Genomic DNA, 21,271 nt, shown 5'->3' on the forward strand with positions numbered 1-21,271 from the left:
CAAAAAAGATCTTGCTCTGACCTAGTAGAATCTAGGTGTGCCATATATACATATATAATTTATGGTTTTAGAGAAATCTCTATTAATGCTGGAGAGTCTTGAAGAACGTGTTATAATTTTTATACACAAGTATGATTAATACAATAGTTTCCAAGCGAAGTGCATTCATGTTTTTTTTTTTTATTATTAATCTCCAGGCCCATGAAGTTGAACAAAAAAAAAACAAAACAAGAAAGTGAACACTCCTAGCATAACCTTTTTTCTCTTTGTTCTTTCTATTTCAAGTGTAAATTTAAAAAAAAAAATTACGCAGTCACAATTAAAGATCTACCTGATCGCATTCTTATAAAGAAAGTTTTAAGCGCTTCAATGGCTTCCACACTTCGGCCCGTTGTCGAACACGGCCTTTCACCGGACACTCAACACTAGGTATATATTTGCACGCTGCATGAACACTTACAGCTAGGAGATTGTAAATCTTGCTAAGATATATTCATTGTACTTCACGAATGAATAATTAACTGTTCAACAACTTTTTGTCTGTGTATCGATCATACAATGGGCGTAGGTCTGAGCAGAGTATAACAGGCAGGGATGCACTATTGTACTATCCTGATTACTTTAACTAAAAGAGCAGGAATCAGTTTTGTATTCTCCAACGAAATTTCATGACAAGGCATATATAGCGTTTGTCAGGGAAGTCACTAGCAGTCATTTTGTCAATTTGATGGCACAAAAGGCAAAAATATGTGAACCCCTTCATCAAATTTAAAGGTTGGTTACGATGAGGGGATATTGTAGGTTTTAATCGAAAGACCGAGGATTGTTGCCGCGCATTCAAAATTATTCGTAGGGTATAAACCGAGTCATCACGAAGAAAATTATGCGGAATACATATTGTGGCACCAAATAGTTAGGTGTATATTCCAGCCAGAAACATCGCAAATAGCGTTGGAGCAAGTAGTATACGGCCCTATTCAGGTAGCATTTAGAAAGGACGCCGAGCTAAAATTCCCCAAATAGTCCGATCATCTTGGAACTACCTTACAATCTCCTCATTTTTTTTCGAACAGTCATTATCTTCCAAGCTATCTTAAAAGTTATCGAAAGCTTTTTATAAAGTTGATAAGCACAACGAAATGCTGTTTTATAACGTTTTCTTGAAATTGTCGCAATATCATTGGTGCTCTTAGACTTAGAAATCAGGAAGAATTCGCTTGAATAACTTTAGCAATTGCCCAGTGTCTCGCAACATTTTTAACTTGTTGGTCAAATTCGCAGCTGTTACCGGTATTATCTTTTACTTACATCTCCCTTAACCTTTTGCACAGAGACGTTATCCACATGTAACCTAGACTCCACTCACACCAATCTGCTCTGCTTCCATGGAAAAAACAAACAAAAGACATTGAAAACATTCTAATGGTATCCTGTCAGTCTTGTCTCTTTAAACAGCACAAAGACTAAACATACCAAAGTATAATCTTGTACTTCCTCCCTCAAAGTTACATTACAGTCACTGATAATCTTTCCCAGATATTTCGACTTCACAGAGTAAAAACTGTATCCCAGAGAATATTTTAACACAATAACCAATGTACAATCTTGTACGTTTAATCAGTGATTTTCTCACCGCTATTTCCGCAAGTACAGTGACGTTTATGATTCGTTGATGATGACACGAGACCGAAACATGTCTGAAGTTATTCCTCGTACTTGCCGAAATAATATTTGGTCACAGACTAATATTGCTTTTCTTTAGCCACGTAATTATTTCTACTTAGTTTTTTTTTTTTTTTGGCGCGCTCTGCATTAAATACACGTTAACACTAACTTAGATACCGTTATAGCTGTTAATGTATTAAATGATGCATTACGTTCAGAGTTCAATTTTCATCGAGGTCGACTTTGCCTTAAGTATCAGTTGAGCTCTGGGGTTGTTGGCTTTGTATCAAAATTTGAAACCAAATTACGATAATAATCGTCTCTAACGCAGAGACCAGCAGTTTTGAGGGGAAGGGGTCAGTCGATACCATCAACCTTTTTATTTCACAGATACTTTATCGATCTCGGAGGGATAAAAGGTAAAATTGACATCCGCGAGGAACAATCATTGCAAGGCTTTAACTATTCTGTCAATTCAACGCCTTTTTCAAAGTTATTGCAATGATGGCAATCGATATGGGAAACTGTATTTACCTATTGCATTACGGACTCAGTTATCCGACCCATATACACACACGCCTGTTCTGACGGAAACGTCGACTATTACATCAAAAAGATGCATTAGAAGAGTATAAGTCATTTCTGATACTTCACAGGTAATTTAATTTTATCGTCGCCTACAAGGATGATAATCAAAGCTGAAGTCGGCGGAATTTGGTCTCAGTACGTTACTAGATACCGCACTAAGCATTTTATCGATCTGTTTGGTACAAAACCTAGGTTTTCCAGGAAAGTGTTAGATGATTTAACTGGTATTTATTTAACTGATATCTTACACTTTGCCTGAATTATATTATTTTACTGGTATTTGTTTATGAAGGCTAGTATTAAAAATGTGATTAATACAGACAACAGATCGGTAACTATAACTACAAAAATAGAAGTTTTTAACGAATTTTAATAGCATAGTCATGCGAAAGCAACACTAGAGAGATTATAGTCAAAGGGAAGTAACTCTAAAGGGATTTTTGTCTTTTTTTTTTTAATGCTGTTTGTCGGTTGACTCATGCGTGCGAAATTTTAACTGGCAGAGAAATCTTGACGTTCACAGAATGTGTTCTCGGTAGAAAAGAAGTGAACGAGAAATATTTATGAAATTATTGACATTTGATTTTTAATGAAAATCGAATCAGTTTTTGAGATATATATTGTTTTTGTAAGGAATAACGAGTGGAGAAGAATTGGATACACTAAATGGCGATCTCCACCCGATGCACTCACGCTTTCTTTAGAGAAAGTAGAAGATAGCTATAAATGAGAAATAATATCTCTCAGAACCGATGTTTGTAGGCAGTGTTGGTGAGTGAACATTTGCCTAATTGACAGACGGCCCTCTTTTGCAATAGCGAGTCTGAAGTTACTGGTTGCACTACAGCACTTCCCACTACTCTGTGATATTAACAAATAGTTAAAAATAACAACCTGAGTCAATCTCTCTCTCTCTCTCTCACACACACACAACACAGCTGTGCAGTCGTGTGGTACTTTATTTAACTTAAGCGACATCAGTGACCAAGACAAACATGTAACAAGTGTTTAGTTTACTTTGCATGCAATATCAGTAATATTACTAGAACTGAGTCAATATTTTGTAGTACTGAGCGGCCTCTAAAACTTCATTCAGGCTTAGAAAAAAATTTCCTCAAATCATTCACTGAATGTAAAATGTATGTAATTAATGTCTCGTAATCATAAGAAACGTTGCAATATGTTACAGATGTGACATTTCTTGTAGAGGGGAAACACCTTTACAGCACTTTCTGCTGCTCTATTGATATAATAATGATGATGATATTTTACAATACCAACTCAGTATTCCATAGCAATAATCTGCAAAATGCCACAGAAGACTTATTTCTAAGGTTTAGCTATTCTGATTCTTAGGATCTATTTAGAATCCAAGTGAAATAGTTCCTAATAAGAATCAGAATTAGATCAAGAATTTGGTTCATTGAGAACTGATATAGCCAACAAGTTGCAAAATAAAACTAAATTTGAGTTTCATGAATTGAGAAGAAAAGTTTGGAAGTTGAAATTGACTACCTTTTATATTTCTTTTTGAACAGGTGTTGAAGCTTTAAAAAGAGTGACTCGCAAGTATGCAAGAAAGCAGGTTCGCTGGTTAAACAACAGGCTTCTAAAACGTAAGTAGTTGGTATTGAATAGCAACATAGATACTATGTCACAGAGTTTGCTGATGAAGTGCTTATGAGATAAACAATAAACACACTCTGTAAAGTGGTTCGTGTTAGGAAGGACACCCAGCCGTAGAAATCATGCCAAATCAGACTGGAGTCTGGTGCAGCAATCCACCTTACCAGCTCTGGTCAAACCGTCCAACTCATGCCAGGATGGATAAAAGGCGTTAAATGATGATAATGATGCTTCACTCTATCCTAGGATATTTCATATTCCATTATGTTATAAGGTTGTATAACTCCAGATCAGTCCTGATTGAGTAGACCTATAATATGTATTTATAGGTGTGTAAGTTAGTTACTCAAACGACTAAGTGGGATACATACCTGAAGATATATCCTGTCTCTGCTTAATCCCCCCACCATTGTTTTCATCTAAAAGAAAGGGCTGTGCCCACAATGTACTTTGTAATCCCTCTGAGATCCAATATGGTTAAGTCCAGATGCCCAACATTCTGGATGGAAGAACTCATGTGTATGGCTATCATTATTGCAGTTGTTTTGCTGTGTGTATTTATCACTGCTCTATGAGCCAGGCAGTGTTTCTAATATGGTGTTGTATCATCTATTATAGTAATGAGCTGGTTTGTAAGTTTGTCTGAAATCATGCAATAAGGAAGTAGCAGTGTAAGTAAGAGTAAAAAAAATAGAAGAGACAAAATGGTAATAACAATGAGAGAGGGAGTGGTATCAAACAGCGCCTCTTGCTCTCTCTCAGCAAAACCCTTTTCACTTTATTGATGAACTCTGCCTCTATCTACAGATGCACGCACGCACACTCTCTCTCTCTCTCTCTCTCTCTCTCTCTCTCTCTCTCTCTCTCTCTCTCTCTCTCTCTCTCTCTCTCTCTCAACAACAACAACATAAGTAAATAAGATTTTTGGACCTCAAAATTATGTTTTCTGTATCTCTATGGATGATTGACTGTTCTGGAAGATTTTCTGTTTCAAAAATGTGCAAAGCTAATAGAATATAAAATAAATAAGTAGTAATTCTTAAGTCTTAGAATTAGAATATTGTCTATTGAAAGAAAGCTTGATAATATTGTCTGTTTAAAGAAAAGCTAAATATAAAATATTTACAAATACTTCCCGATACAGTGATGTTTGTAAACATTTATGACTGAAGAATTTTGCTAAGGTGGTGAAATTTGTCTTCAAGATCTTTATCTGTTTCAGGCGGTAAAGAGAGTGAGAGAGAGTGACAGACAGACAGAGATAGAGAACATGTAGATGTTGCTGGGAAAAATATGTCTCTGTGTGTATGCCATTAATGTAATCCTGTGTAATTTTGGACTTTGTATGGTTACGTATTGAAATATAAACAAACTGTATTGAAATATAAACAAACTAACACACACACACACACACACACACATATATACTCATTTGTTTTGAAGTTTGTGTTCCATTGTATTAAATATACTCATCCACTTGCTATGGAGATTGAATCAGACAGAAGGAGACAGTTAGCCAGAGAGAGACAAAGGCGAAGAACAGCCAGTCTAACTCAAGAAGAACTGAACACAAGAAGATTAAACAATACATTAAGGTTATTAAATCAATCACAAGAAGTGAAACAAGAGAGACGAACACAAGAAGACAGGCTCAAAGACGTCAAAATGAAAAGGAGCACCTAATTGCACAAAGGAGAGATATCCAAAGAGAGAGAGAGCAACACAAAAGCGCCAAGATGAAAAAGAAGAGCAAGCAGCAGTGAGGAGAGAATATCCAAGAACGAGAGCATCGCAAAGGCAACAAGATGAAATGGAAAAGGAAGCAGCACAAAGGAGAGAAATCAAAACAGAGAGAACATCGAGGAGAAAAATGGAAGAATAATGGTTAATACTGAAATGGACCATCCAAAACAAGGCGAACTCATTGCTGATAGGGTTTTCACTAGAAACGTGGTGTTGAAACAATTATTGAGATAAAAGTTGTAATGTTTTTATTTTAATTTTATTTTCTGCATCATTTTCATGCCCTCAGAAATGACATGCTCGACCTGGTTGGTAAAATGAGCACCATTCAAGTATCGGGGTTGATTTAATCAAATAATTCCCTTCCTACAAATTACCAGCATAGTATCTAAGCTGGAAACAATAATAATTATTATTAAGGTGGTGTGCTAGCAGAATCATTAGTATAACAAACAAAACACTTAGCAGCATTTTATCCATCTTACATTTGGAGTTCAACTTTGCCTTTCATCCTTTAGGAGGGTCGATGAAATAAACACCAGTCAAGCACTGGGGTCAATGTAATCAACTTCCCCTTCCCCCTAAATTGCTGGCCTTGTGCCAAAATCTGAAACCCCATTATTACCATCATTATTATTATTATTATGGAGACGAGCTGGCAGAATCATTACCATGCCAGACAAAATGCTTAGCAGCTTTTCATCCACCTAATGTTCTGAGTTCAAATTATCTTTCCAGGGGTGATGAAATACATATGTTAGGCACTGAGGTTGATGTAATCAACTAGCCCCTCCCTCACAATTGCAGGCCTTGTACATATAGTAGGAAGGATTATTATTGGTGCTATTTAAGCATGTGGTCTGCCACAGTATCCTGTCTACGCTGCGAAAGTACTTTTAGCAAGTGGTCTACCTTTTCTTACCCTCTTAACCTGAGTTAATTTTAACCATTACAATGCTGTTAACCCTTTCGATACCAACCCGGCTGAAACAACCTCTGGCTCTGTAGTACAAATATCTTGTTTCCGTAAGTTTTGAATTAAAATCTTCCACCAAACCTTAGTCACAATTTATGTTCCTAACACTAGCTGAATGATAACTAAGTTATTTTACTAAATTCTTTGTTATGTTTAAAATTAATTGAAAGAAACACAGAGCATCTCAACAGAAATATGGTAACAAAAGGCTTAAAGGATTTCTATAGGCATATAGATTTGTTTGTGGCATTGCTAAATGATGTAGGAAGTGTGTCTCATTAATTAAGATTTAAGTATAAGTTATTAATAAATCATTATTCAACATTATTCAAATTGTTTTTATCATCCTGTAGTATAAAGTTCTTATAGTGGAGGCAGATCACATGCTAAAGTGCAAAAGGGTAAGAAAAGATAGACCACATGCTAAAAGTAATTTCACAGCATAGGATACTGCAGTAGACTGCATACTAAAGTAGCACCTTATTACTATTATTATTATTATTATTAAGGTAGCAAGCTGGCAGAACCATTAGCAGTGGCATTTCGTCTGTCTGCACTTTCTGGGTTCAAATTTTACTGAGGTCATCTTTGCCTTTCATCCTTTCAGGGGTCAATAAATTAAGTACCAGTTGAACACTGGGGTGGATGTATATTGACTAGTACTCTCCCCCTATGTCCTCAGACTCTACATAGTCCAAGGTATATTTGTAGAGGATTTCTTTAAATCCTCTACAAATATTCCTGGCCTTGTGTCAAATTTGAAACCATTATTATTATTATTATTATTATAAACACTATTTACATAGGTTCACCTGATAATACTCCACCAGTCTATGCACTTGATGCAACAGATGTTACCCACTGGCAAAACAAAGTTCACAACCCAGCTGTGGAAGTTCTACAAGCTATGATGAAGGTAAGTACAAGATGCTTAAATTTGGAGATTTATCCATGGTAAACTGAAAACTACGTTTTGGTGTTCGTGAATGAATTATCAATTAATTATGCTTTCTTTATTACCTTAGCAAAGGCGGAGGTATTGTTTTCAGTCGTGTTTGTTTGTCCGTGGACAAGATATCTTCAAGAACTGCTGGATGGATTTGGATGAAACTTTCAGGGGTGTTTGGCCTCGTGATTGGCACAAACTGATTAGATTTTGGGATCGATCCGGCACCGGATAAGGATTTTGGATTATATTTTTCCTGTTTTTTTTTTTACTTAATTTTTGGGAGCAGTCGGGTTCATTTTTAGTGTTCTCGTTTGTGAGAGCAATCGAGTTTATTTCAGATATTCTCATTTTAAAAATCATCTCTGGCTAATTGTTGAGAGGACGTTGGTGTTGCCTTGACAGACGTTTGTGCTCTCCGAATGCCCTAATCTAATTTATTTTGTCTAATGATGCCGAGAATTGTACAAGGGGAATAACTATATACTTAACAGTAACTATTATGTAACCAACTGTAAAATATAAAATTGTTCAGTAATATCTTTTTTTGTCGTTTGTTTCGATCATTAGAGTGCGGCCATGCTGGAAGGCCTTTTAGTCGAACGAACCGACCCCAATACTTATTCTTTCGTTCTCGCCTGCCGAGCCACTCTAACTTACAAGGACGTAAACAAACCACCACCAGTTATCAAGCAGTGGTGGGAGACGAACACCAAGCCTCATGCACATAAATATATACAAATACATACATATACATAGAGTGGGGTCTTTCCATTTTTGTCCATCAAATCCAGTCCCATGGCTTCCGTCTGCCCGGCGATACAATAGAAGACACTTGCCCAAGGTGCGATGTAGTTGAAAACAAACTTCCTACTACATAGCCACGCCTGCGCCTATTATTAAATTTTTGTCTTATTTCCAAACGGTCTGGGATATTCCACAAGCGACTATCCTGAGATCATTTGTATGAAATATAGTTGTAGTTTAGAGTTGTGTCCCTTGCATCATTTTGATGATCCGGCTGATCTGCAATCGCCGATTGTATTCAGCTGTATTATTGTTGCTATTGTTACATATAGCTGTACACACTTCTGTATCTAAAATTTGGGTTATATTGAAAATTATGACCGAGCTTCTTTATTACAGTGGTTGTTCTATTTTACAGCACAAAGATGATATTTTTCGTTTTAATTTAGAAAACACTGGAAAAGATTAAAATAAACAGAAATTTTTTTTTTTCTGAAGCAGGAGTGGCTGTGTGGTAAGTAGCTAGCTTAGCAACCACATGGTTCTGGGTTCAGTCCCACTGCGTGGCACCTTGGGCAAGTGTCTTCTACTATAGCATCGGACCGACCAAAGCCTTGTGAGTAGATTTGGTACACGGAAACTGAAAGAAGCCCGTCGTATATATGTATGTGTGTTTGTCTCCCCACCATCGATTGACAACCGATGCTGGCGTGTTTACGTCACCGTAACTTAGCGGTTCGGCAAAAAGAGACCGATAGAATAAGTACTAGGCTTGCAAAAAATAAGTCCTGGGGTCGATTTGCTCGACTAAAGGCGGTGCTCCAGCATGGCCGCAGTCAAAGAGTAAAAGAGAGTAACCCGGTAGACCTATGCAAATATCTTAAATTTTCAACATTTTGTAAAACTATATTAAACAGAAATCTGAACGTTTATGCATGTCAATAGATTCATTATCCAGCAATGTTTAACAAAATTGTTCTAAGACTCCTCAATGAATTTTCTCCTCTGCAGGATGAAATACCAGCAATTCCAACTGCACCCCATCTAGAAGAGCCTAAGAATAAACATGTGTTAAATGTTTGTGATATATGTGATGGAATTATATTAGTTACAGAAAAGGATTTTAAGAGTAAGTCTATTTTCTCTTTTTTATTCTTCCCCTGGAACACCATCAACAATGATACTAAATAATCAAATTGTTGAAGTAAGGAGAATGTAGGGATACAAACCAAAATAAATGATGGTTTTCCATTAATTAATAAATTTACTTGTACTGTTTTGTTGTAACACTACAGTGGCAACAAGGATGATTAAAAATGCCTGTCCGATGCTAAATAAACCTCTTATTAAAAAGAAATAACACACAGAAGAATGATTTCTTTTAAAAAGGCCCATCTGTTTTACCTATAGTCATCAACCATCAACAACATCAATCTTGGAGATTCATTGATAATCATATTTATTGCTGCTCCTGAAAACAGAAGTAGCACTTTCACTGGAGAAACACCTGAATCTCTGAGCCCTGCACCCTGTTAAGTGATTCATTACTCCAGAAATCCTTCAGAGGAACCCCATTTCAGCCATCTTTAACATTAAATTAGGGAATTTGTGTTTTCCACAAGTTACTTTCTGTACTAATTCAATCTCGTTTGAGCAATAAATATACCATGTTAACCTGTTTAGTCTTAGTGAACTTTGGTGAAATTGGTTTTTTTGTTTTTGTTTCTTAATAGGAAGCTGATTTAGCTTGAAATATATTTATATATATATATATATATATATATATATATTTAGACAGATTAATTTGAATTGAACCCATCATAGATGTTCAGTAACCTATTTTTCTCTCTATCTGTGCCCCTACTCATTTAACCCTTTTGATACCAACTACTACAACTGCCCACTTCCTGTTCTAAAAACCTGCCATCAGAACTCCCTGTTAACTTATGATCCAAACACCAGTTTCATAAATCACAGTTATTTTACGAAATTCTTCATTATTTTCAAAAGCAATTAAAACAAAAAGCAGCATATTCAAAATGATGAATATGGTCTGATTGTTTCCTATTTTACTAACATGTGAAAACAATTCAGAAGTAAAATGTAAAACAGAAATAATGAGATGGCAAAATGTACTTAGTTTGTGCATATATATTTCTACAAGAACACATATTTCATAATATTACATTTGTGTTTAAGGCAGCAAGCTGACAGAATCATTAGCGTGTCAGACAAAAGCTTAGCAGCATTTCATCTGTCTTTACATTCTGCCTTTTATCTTTTCAGGGCCGATAAAACAAGTACCAGCTGAATACTGGGGTTGATGTAATCGACTTACTCCTGGTCCCAAATTTGCTGGCCTAGTGCCAAAATTTAAAAATCAATATTATATTTGTATTTCAGGCAGCAAGCTGGCAGAATCGTTAGCATGCCAGACAAAAGCTTAGCAGTGTTTCATTTTTTTTTTAATGTTCTGGGTTCAAATTCCACCAAGGTCATCTTTGCCTTTCATCGTCAATAAGATAAAAGCCATTTGAGCACTGGAGTCGATGTAATTGACTATCCACATCACCCAAAATTTCAGGCCTTGCACCCATAGTAGAAAGGAATATTATATATATGTGTTCCTATAACTACTATAATAGGAAATTAGCATGCTCGCTTGCTGTGCTGCCCTGGAAAACATTTATAGAATTGATTTTCTTGTAGCAGATCTGAAAATGGCAAATGAGGAGAGATCTAGAAAAATTTGCATCTCTAATCTAAATGTCACTCTCAGAGTATCCATAGAGTGAAATGTCATTTTTCAATAAGTAAATTAATGTCCCAGTGCTGCAACGTGTATTGTTTCTATATTTCATACATTTGACACAGTCCAATACATAGAAATAAAGAATTAATAAATGATGTATGATATATTACAAGTAATGCAATGCAGAATGTACAAGTAAAGAAATAATGCATTATATATCTGCTTGGTCACTCATTGAGCAGAGTGATGCAGTGAAAGCATGCTGAGCCCATAAACCCAGAGGTCCACTGATTGAAACTACACTCTGCAAAGAAATGGATACTATTTTTCATATTATACATCACATCTGAGTTATCTACAAATATACCAACTGTACACATGTACATATATCTACAGAGATAGGTACAAATTATATTGTGTAATGGAAATTTATACAGGGTCTAGGGGTCAGCAAATGACCAGGAAACACTAAAACCCAAGTAACAATGTAGCTATTTATCTTCTGATGTAAGTACACACATATATATATAGAGAGAGAGAGAGAGAGGAGATAAATACCTACTTTGACAAATATATAAAATGTTTGTGCTTTATTTTCAGTACATATGGCAAGCCGCAAACATAAGAAAAATTTGGCTAGGAAAAAAGCACTGGAGCTAAAAAATCAAGGTAAAACAATTTCAATCTGACAGAGTGAAGAAAGTGGGGATTAAGTTGATTAATAACAACTTGATATTTTATCAATCCTGGTAGAATGGAAAACAAGAGTTTGAACATTAAGCAGGCAGCTTGATTCCTTTTTCATTTTTGTGTATAAACCATGATCCTTGCCAAAATGTAATACAAGTACATGGCTCTTTTTGTAATATTAATTTATTTTAGAGGATGCTAAGGAATTTGAAGCATTGCAATATTCATGTCTTTCTAAGTATAGTAATGGGTTAAGATAGTGAAAAAGTACTGATTATATTAATCCAAGAATTTAGTAAAATAAGGAAAATTATTCTTGGAAAACTTTATGGTTAGATAAATGAATATCAATCAAACAAGATTCTTTAAAAATAAAATAGGTGTTTCTAATGGTGATGTGGAAGGTTAAAAAAAGACAAAGTCTGGCTAAATAACTGGAAAGAAAAGATATTGAACTAGCATTCATTGATGTATCTCAGTATTGGGGAAAATAAATGACAACTATTATTTCCATTTTATAGATAAATTAAAAGACAAAGGATGAAAAATTACACCAATTAAGATTATAGATGCAGAAACCATATGGTCGAAAAGGTCTCAACCACATGAAATGTGTGTGTGTCCAAGTATGAGAGGAATTAGTTGATTATTACTGATACTGCAAAATTTAATATACTTATACATCCTTGAGCAAGACACTACTTGACTCTCTGTCAGCATTATTTAATACAAAATGAACGACATCTTGTTAGAGAATGAATTGTACTGAAGGAATTAACTAGTTGCTTTAGAAATTAAATTCAGATCCTGCTATGGCTGATTTGTTTTACCTACATTTTACAAATTTACATTATTTGGAGGAGGAGTTAAACAAGGCCTCCAGAGCTTAGGAGCCAGTGCCATAGCATGTGTGCCATTTTTAGGAAAGTTGCAACAAACTGCAATAGAGTTTGAAATAAAGTACATAAAATCAACTTAATAAATCAAGGTTTGTGAGTAAGGAAGAAAAGGATTTCTGAATTTCAAACTATGGGAATGGAGTACTACTTTACTTTTGCAGTATAGGGTTACAGCAGCTTCCTTGACGAACGACACAATGTAAGGGAGAGAATCCCCATAAAAAACTTTTTTTTGTTCTGTACTTATTTATTTTTTTAAATCATCTATCAAATCGTTTTCTTCTGATAATGTAAGGTGATAACTTTCGTGTTATTTTTGCAAGAATTCCATTTAATTACGACCAGTAATGTTTAACACGCAATTATAATCAAAATTATATATTTCAGAAATCGAAAAGGAGAAACAAAGGGACGTAATTCAAGAAGAAACCCATTGAATATCGGCGATTTCCACAAAATTTTAACATATTTCAAAAATATTTTAGATAAATTTCTCTACACAAATCACATTCTTGTCGCCTTTTTTAATTATTTTTACTGGTTTCAAATGTCTAAATGTTCTTTGGTGTCTGAGAGGTAGCTCAATATTAAATGCCATAATGTATTTACTTTCTTCGACTAATATATGTGTGTATGTATATATATTATATATATATATATATACACACATATATATACATACATTAAACTCCTCACTCGTATCACTATCGAACCAAGAGTTTAACTACAGTCTGTCCACAGCACTTAGCGTTACCTGCCACTCTTTGGATCTTCTAGATACCAATACCATATATATATATATATATATAAATAAGCAGGAGGGTAAATTTGAGGATAGCCTCAGATGCATAGAAGAGGTCTTGACAAATCTGTACCAACACATCAATATACTTTTCCTAGGCGACTTTAACCTCCCAAAACTTAAATGGCCTGAAGGTCACATCCTCTCTGGGATGTCACTGCATGAACAAAGCCAGGCAAAATCTTTGTTAGAACTCTCCAACATGCTGTTCATGGAACAAGTGATGCTCCAACCAACCAGGGGAAGCAATATTTTAGATCTCTGCTTCACAAACATTGTGAGCCTAATCCATAATGTGAAAGTAACACCTACATCTCTCTCAGATCATGACATTATAGAATTAACTATGTATGGTCCTAGACAACCCACTGAAACCCACCCCATCAGGTGGACTCAAGCGATATTCAGTCTGAATTTCCACAGGGCAGACTGGAAGTCGATTCAAAATCAAAACTGGCATGACAGCCTTTCTATACAAGACAATGACCTCAAATTAAGTAATTTTATGTCAACCATACAAGGCATATGCGCCAAATACGTGCCAAAAAGAAAGACCAGCAAACATGCCAATAGAATTCCCAGAGACAGGAAAATCCTTAGGAGACACAAAACAAAGGTCTCAAACCAGTTAAATAGAGAATTGGAGGATAGGCATAAAAACAAACCCCAAGGCTTTCTATAGATTTGCAAAAGAGACTGCTGCGGCACAGTATAAAATAGGACCCTATTCCTGCCTAATGGCTCACTGACTGCGGACTCCACATGGATAAGTGAAGTGCTCAGTGCACAATTCAAGAGTGTTTTCACTTCTCCTCTGAGTCACATGCAGATAAAGAACCCAGCTGATTTCTTTGACAATATCACTCAGTAGAAAAAGACTGCATCCATTACCTACATTGACATTGAAGAGGAAGATGTAATAGCTGCCATAAATGAAATGAGCTCAAACTTGGCAACTGGCCCCGATGGTTTCCCAGCTGTCCTCCTAAAGTCGTGTCAACTGGTAATTCATCAAACTGCAATGCACATTGTATACCACCACAACGTTACTGTTTGAGAACTCACTCAGATAAAGAACATAAGCCAGAAAGAATTGGTCATGTCAATGAACTACCAACAAAAACTCATACACACATATGACATAATAATTCAACTGCTTGATCCAATCTTGTAGAACACACTTGATCAAATAAGCCTAACAACAGATATAGGAATCAGGATGTCCTCTGGTTCAACCTCATTTTCAATTTGCATGTTTCAACCAAGATTACTGGAAAATTTTTTGCTGCTTTGGACAAGTGATTTCCTAAATCTAATCAGTACGATGCTATTTTTAATCAACACACCATGAAGGTATCTTACGCCAGCTCTGCTAATTTAGAGCAGCTTATGCATCGCATAAACAATAGCAAAATGCAGCAAAGGAGATATAAACCACATTGATAAATACCAACTACGACCAATTTGTAGTAGTAGAAATACTTGATACAGCTAACATGGTAAGAACGCCGATAAATGGAGTCGGGACTGCCTTATGTACAAATAAATATGATAAATGCTCATGCAAAGAAAAATCAAAATGTTCTTTAATGAATCTCTGTATGAATACAAATCTTGTATACAAATGTACTGTGAACACAAGGGGAGGGTCCTATGTTTACATTGGACAGATGGCTGATTCATTTAAGAATCATTATCGTAACAATGTTGCCAGCTTTAAGACAATTAATAAGAGACATTCAACATCTATGGCAGATTTTGCATGGCGACTGAAGGAGGATAAAACAAAGTACAGCATTAATTGGTCCATAGTAACGTATGCAAAACCATACAATATAATTTCCAGATGCCATCTCTGCTCCAAGGAATTCCTGTCTATTCTGTGGACTAACAAGAAAATGATTAATAGAATTTCTGAACAACTCTAGAGATGCCTACATGCATATAAATGTACTTTCACACAATGCAGAGAGAATGAATTTTGAGTAACTGTTAACATAACTTAATTTACTTTAAGGTACGGATGACTTAAGTTTACTTTTAACCACCCCATTCTTATAAACACCAAGTAGATAACTAACTCACTTTGTGATCATGAGTACACCAAATCTCACGTGTGTGTATGCTCACATTTTTGTGGATGCTTGTATGAGCAAGTGTACTTGTGCCATGCAGCTTGCCTGGGGGCATTTATACATTCATATCTGTTAATGGTTATTTTTAATACTTTTCTCAATAGATTGCATGTTCATTTCTCTTTTTGCCATCTGAGATTTTATTTTTAAACTTTGATATAGGCACAGGAGTGGCTGTGTGGTAAGTAGTTTGCTTACCAACCACATGGTTCCGGATTCATTCCCACTGCGTGGCACCTTGGGCAAGTGTCTTCTACTATAGCCTCGGGCCGACCAAAGCCTTGTGAGTAGATTTGGTAGACGGAAACTGAAAGAAGCCTGTCGTATATGTGTCTGTGTTTGTCCCCCCCAACATAGCTTGACAACTGATGCTGGTGTGTTTACATCCCCGTACCTTAGCGATTCGGCAAAAGAGACCGATAGAATAAGTACTAGGCTTACAAAGAATAAGTCCTGGGGTCGATTTGCTTGACTAAAGGTGGTGCTCCAGCATGGCCGCAGTCAAATGACTGAAACAAGTAAAAGAGAGTAAAGAGTATATAAATGAAGATATTTCCTCCATCTGGCTGCTTTTTTTTCTACAAAATGAAAAGTTACATTGCAGAACAGTCATTTTAATGAGTTGTATTTGTTTATCACCCAACGAGATACATCTGCACCACTGGATGCTCCTGAACCAGTTGTTGGGTGTCCTACCCAAGAGGAATTGATGCTAGATGTGTTGAAACAATTATCGTAATTAATAATAAATTCTCATATATTCCATCTTCTGTCTTTCATTTGCTATATATATATATATATAATTGGGTGTCTGTGTTGGTTGTTATAGTTTTATCTCATTTTGTCTAATACATATATATATATATAGAGAGAGAGAGAGATCTTTTGTTTTAATCATTGGACTGCAGTCATGTTGGGGCACTCCCACCTTGAAGGGTTTAGTCGAACTAATCTACTCAAGTACATTCTTTTTTGAAGGTCTGGGGCTCTGGTTAGGCTTCTAACCATTTGAATTTTCACCTGAATATTTTCAAAAATTGTAATTTTAAAGTAGTTTTGCATGTGTTAGGCTATATAAATACGAATTTACACAAAAACCTCAAAATGTTGGGTTTTTCTAAGAAAATGCAAAACAAACTGATGTGTATCCTTCAAATCCAATCTATAAGTGGGATAATAAATATTTTTAAGATATTCCAAAGATTCTCTGAATGACTATATGCACAGGCTTGGTTGTGTGCATTTACAAAAAAACAATCGTGTACACACCTAAGTATTAAAGAGACACAAAGAACATATAAAACTACACACACACACATATCTACAAACGGCAGTAACTGTCTCAAAATGTCCTGTTAGCAATCAGCCTGAACTCCAACTAAAAGAATTTAAATAAAGCTCAAAGAAAATAAACACTCCTATTCCAAATTCAAGAAATCTCAAGAAATATTTCACTTTGGAATTCAACTCAATTCCAGTCCATTCTATTCTATTCAAGAGTTGCTCTTTGCATTCAAGCTGATTCTGATCCAGCAAACTTATGGTGAAAGACATGCTAAGCACGACTACCCCAGCTTTTGTTCCTGATATAAGAGAATATATCCTGCCCACTTTTTATAAAGATTAATCTGAGAGAGATCTGGTCCCATCGTCTCAGTAACATTATCAATACATGTATAAAATACATACATTCCTCTAATGCAACTGAAAAAAGTTTTTTTTTTAATTTTGACAAATGACAAAAAAAAGAAAGAGATAAATTAAGAAAGTAGGGAGAGAAATCTCAGTTATCATCAAGTATCGTCTGCACTCAGCAGGTTCAATAGCATAGATCGTCATTTAATTAAAGTTTGTCTAATTTTTTATATTTATCTATCCCTGTAATTCTTGGTTTTCCCCATACTACTGTCATTCGGTTTGCCTTTTAATTGAAAGCTGTTCCAACTATGACCATCTGTTTTATTACTTTCTCTAATAGCATGCAGGCAATGCCTCTTCAATACATTTCTTTTAAAAATAGTAGGGGGAGATTTAAGATATATTTAGTCACTATTTCTAACAGGTCGGACGCTCATACTTTAGCACAAGGGAGGTAACTCTTCATACGCAAAAGAGTATTGCATTGTCAGATCTTTGCATAGTAAGTGGAAACGCGCTACGGACCGAACGAACAGCAGCAGAAATCTCCAGAGACTATTATTTCCCGACATTCTAAGGGAGCGGGGTCCACTTAGGTCATGACACCCTGGTGTTCTCTGCTGGTTTTGAAATGTTACCTTTAGTGGGTATTGAACTCAGAACTTTCTGGTGATCTTATTTCCCTGAAAGTGGTTCATACCACTCACCCACAAAGACTGCCGCGAGAATTTGCACTATTGATGTATTTCAAAGTGGGTTTACCCCTCCTACTATGTTTAGCGGTTTGCAGTGTTTCTTTACAGTTCCAGTTACCATTTCTCTTTGCCCATAGCAACCTTGTAGGTTAATATAAAGATCTTCACCCGGGAACAAAAAAAAATAATAATAAACCAGCCTGCTGGGTGTTAACAAGTATGTAGAAAACGAATGTGCGCTGATGACCGGTGCGGGGAGTGTACTTTCGGAAAATTCATAAGATCCGATTTGTTTTTCTTTTCATATTCGTTTTCTACATACTTGTTAACACCCAGCAGGCTGGCTTATTTTATTTTCTTTTTTTGTTCCCCGGTGAAGATCTTTATATTAACCCGCATTACTAGGTCGTTCTCGCTTGCGAGTGACGGTTAGGATTTTTTTCCCCCCTGTTTGGGACAATGTTTCGATATAAATATATATGACATCAGTCATAAGTTAGTGTGGGTGCGAACGCGTTCGACTGTTTACATCTGTCGAGCAGATGAAACACTCTCACTCATAGACTTTTACCGAAATATTGCACCTATGGGTTAATTTAACAACGAAATTTGGCAAGGACGGTAGCTGCTATTTCTAACATATTGGGTGACAACAGTATATGCATTTTCACATACATAGACACAGTCACGCACACAATGATAACTTCCAAATCCTGTTTTCTGACTGGGTTGAAAATTATCAAACTTTAAACCTCTATAAATTTTTAAAACTTTTCTGGAAAAAGTGAAATATCTCCAGAGATTGAGCTTGGAAAACTACATTAATATGCCAAATTTAAAAACTTTCAATAAACTTTTAATTTTCGAAAATTGTCAGCCAAACTGAAAAGATCCTATTATTTTAAATTACCGTTAACACTGAACCAGAAGTAATAATTGACACAAAAGATTCCGCAAAAACCTGATGGGATTTCTAAGTTATTCAATAAAGATTAAAGGGAGGCAGCTATTAGGCACAACGTTTTTTTCACAATCTTACTAAAGGGAGACGATCACCACTCTCCGATGTCGGCCAGTGGTACACCCACGCATGCAATTTTTTCAACAACCTAGCTTAATTAAATTGTAGAATTGTTTCAGACTCGAGTTACTTTAGATGCCTTGGATGGGTCAGAGGTGAAGCACATTTGTTGTCAAAGATACTTAGCAAAAAAGTGACGGGGCCTCGACCATTTACTCGAGTTTAAGTGTCATAGAGTCCGAAATGCGTAATGTAATAGCTGTTGTCCAGCAATGCTTGGATGATTCAACGAATAGATCAAGTGATTGTATATTGGTCAGGAAACTGTATGAGGATGAAAGTAAATGTATGGAGTTCAGAAGCAGTATCTCTGGTACTGCTTCTGTACTAGCAATGTTCGTGCGGTAGGCGAATGAGAGTCTTAAGTTGTGAATATGACTTCTGAATGAGAACGAGTTCTGAGAGCGGAAGTAGAAGAATTATGGGTAAAGAAGGTGTCTTTGAGCCAGAGTGACTGGACATCAATATTACCGATATCCAGACGAGTGGTCGGGAGATTGGAGAGTTTAATGCAAGGGAGACAACAATTATGATTTTTTTTTTCCTATAAGTTACCTCCCATTTTGTATATTCATCCCGAAATCCCGTGCAATCTCGTGTAGTTTCCTATATTCTCATCCAAGATGGAGATGGTTACCGACAGATTTGATCATTGTTGAAAGATTCCTCTCAGAATGAAACCAATGGTAACCTTGTTAACCCACAAGTAAATGTGTGTGTGTATGTATATATATTATGTATATATATATATATATATATATATTATGTATATATATTGAACAGACTCGGCTGGCACAAAACTAAGAGTACAATCAACTTTTGATATAAGCACACACATATTTAGTAACCGAAATATCCGACATTGTCCGAGATGAAAATTAAAGGAATTTGCGGTAAACAACGCAAAGAAATGCACCAACGCACGCACATGTAGAATAATTGAGGATCTTTTCTTTTCATATGAATATGTGATGTGGTTCCAAACTATTGAAAGTCCCTGGTATTTTCTTTTAGATTTAAATCTAGAGATTTCAAAGCCATTCAATTTTTTAATTTTTTTGTGTGTTTTCTTTTCTTTTTTATTCCAGTCAGTCGACTGGGGTCATATTGGGTCACTGCCTTCAAGACTCTTTGGTCGAATTAATCGACCCAAGTACTTACTTTTTGTTAAGCCTGTTACTTATTCAATCGGTGTTTCTTGCCGACCCGCTAAGTTATGGGGACGTAAACACACCAACACTGGTTGTCAAACAATGGTGTGGGGGACAACCACACGCATTTATATACATATATAGAGAGATAAATACACATAGATACATATATAAAATGCATATAAGATATATAACATACATCATCATCATCGTTTAACGTCCGCTTTCCATGCTAGCATGGGTTGGACGATTTGACTGAGGACTGGTGAAACCGGATGGCAACACCAGGCTCCAGTCTGATTTGGCAGAGTTTATACAGCTGGATGCCCTTCCTAACGCCAACCACTCAGAGAGTGTAGTGGGTGCTTTTACGTGTCACCCGCACGAAAACGGCAACGCTCGAAATGGTGTCTTTTATGTGCCACCCGCACAAGCCATATATAGCATGTAAGACATATATATATAACATATAAAACATATACAGCACACACTCACACGACGGGTTTCTTTCAGTTTCTATCTACTAAATCCTGTCACAAGGCTTTGGTCAGGCATGGGCGTGTAGTTAAGAAGTTCACTTTGCAACCACGTGGTGTAGAGTTCAGTCCTACTGCACGCCATTTTGAGCGTTTTCTACTATAGCTCTGGGCCAAGCAATACCTTATGAATAAATTTGTTAAGAATGAACTGTGTACAAGCCCGTTATGTATGTATGTGAGTGTGTCTTTGCGCCTGTTTACTCCTATCCTACACCGCTGATAACCGATGCTGGTTTGTTAACGTCCCCGTAACTTAGCAGATGGAATAAGTACTGGGATCGATTTGTTCGACTAAAACCCAGCATGGTTACAATCCAATGGCTGGAACAAAAGATATCTTTCTCATATATATATATATATATATATATAGCTACGTCAATTTATAAATACATACATGCTTTATACATTTCAATATCTTATAATAATTAAATCTATATCATTATAAACACTTCATATCCCTATATCTCTTCTCTATAGCTATATCTATATCCAAGTATATACCTTTATATACCTCAGTGTCTCCCACATATAACATCTATTTATAGCAATATACATACTTTATACAGAAATTTATGTAAAATATCTAAGTCTAGCAGTG

General features: G+C 35.9%; 1 protein-coding gene across 1 annotated transcript in view; it reads left to right on the top strand.

Moving 5' to 3' along the window:
• The window catches only part of LOC106876196 (tRNA dimethylallyltransferase), a 170,886-nt gene extending 157,747 nt beyond the window's left edge, over window positions 1–13,139 (top strand). Inside the window, exons 6-10 of the mRNA XM_052970466.1 lie at window positions 3,792–3,869; window positions 7,405–7,514; window positions 9,303–9,420; window positions 11,644–11,712; window positions 13,020–13,139. Of these exons, the coding sequence (XP_052826426.1) occupies window positions 3,792–3,869; window positions 7,405–7,514; window positions 9,303–9,420; window positions 11,644–11,712; window positions 13,020–13,069 (425 nt within the window). The 3' untranslated portion in view covers window positions 13,070–13,139. The remainder of the gene's footprint in view (window positions 1–3,791; window positions 3,870–7,404; window positions 7,515–9,302; window positions 9,421–11,643; window positions 11,713–13,019) is intronic.
• Window positions 13,140–21,271: the final 8,132 nt, after the last annotated feature.

The sequence above is a fragment of the Octopus bimaculoides genome, chromosome 9 (assembly GCF_001194135.2).
Source record: "Octopus bimaculoides isolate UCB-OBI-ISO-001 chromosome 9, ASM119413v2, whole genome shotgun sequence".
In the NCBI taxonomy this organism is placed as follows: Eukaryota; Metazoa; Mollusca; class Cephalopoda; order Octopoda; family Octopodidae; genus Octopus; species Octopus bimaculoides.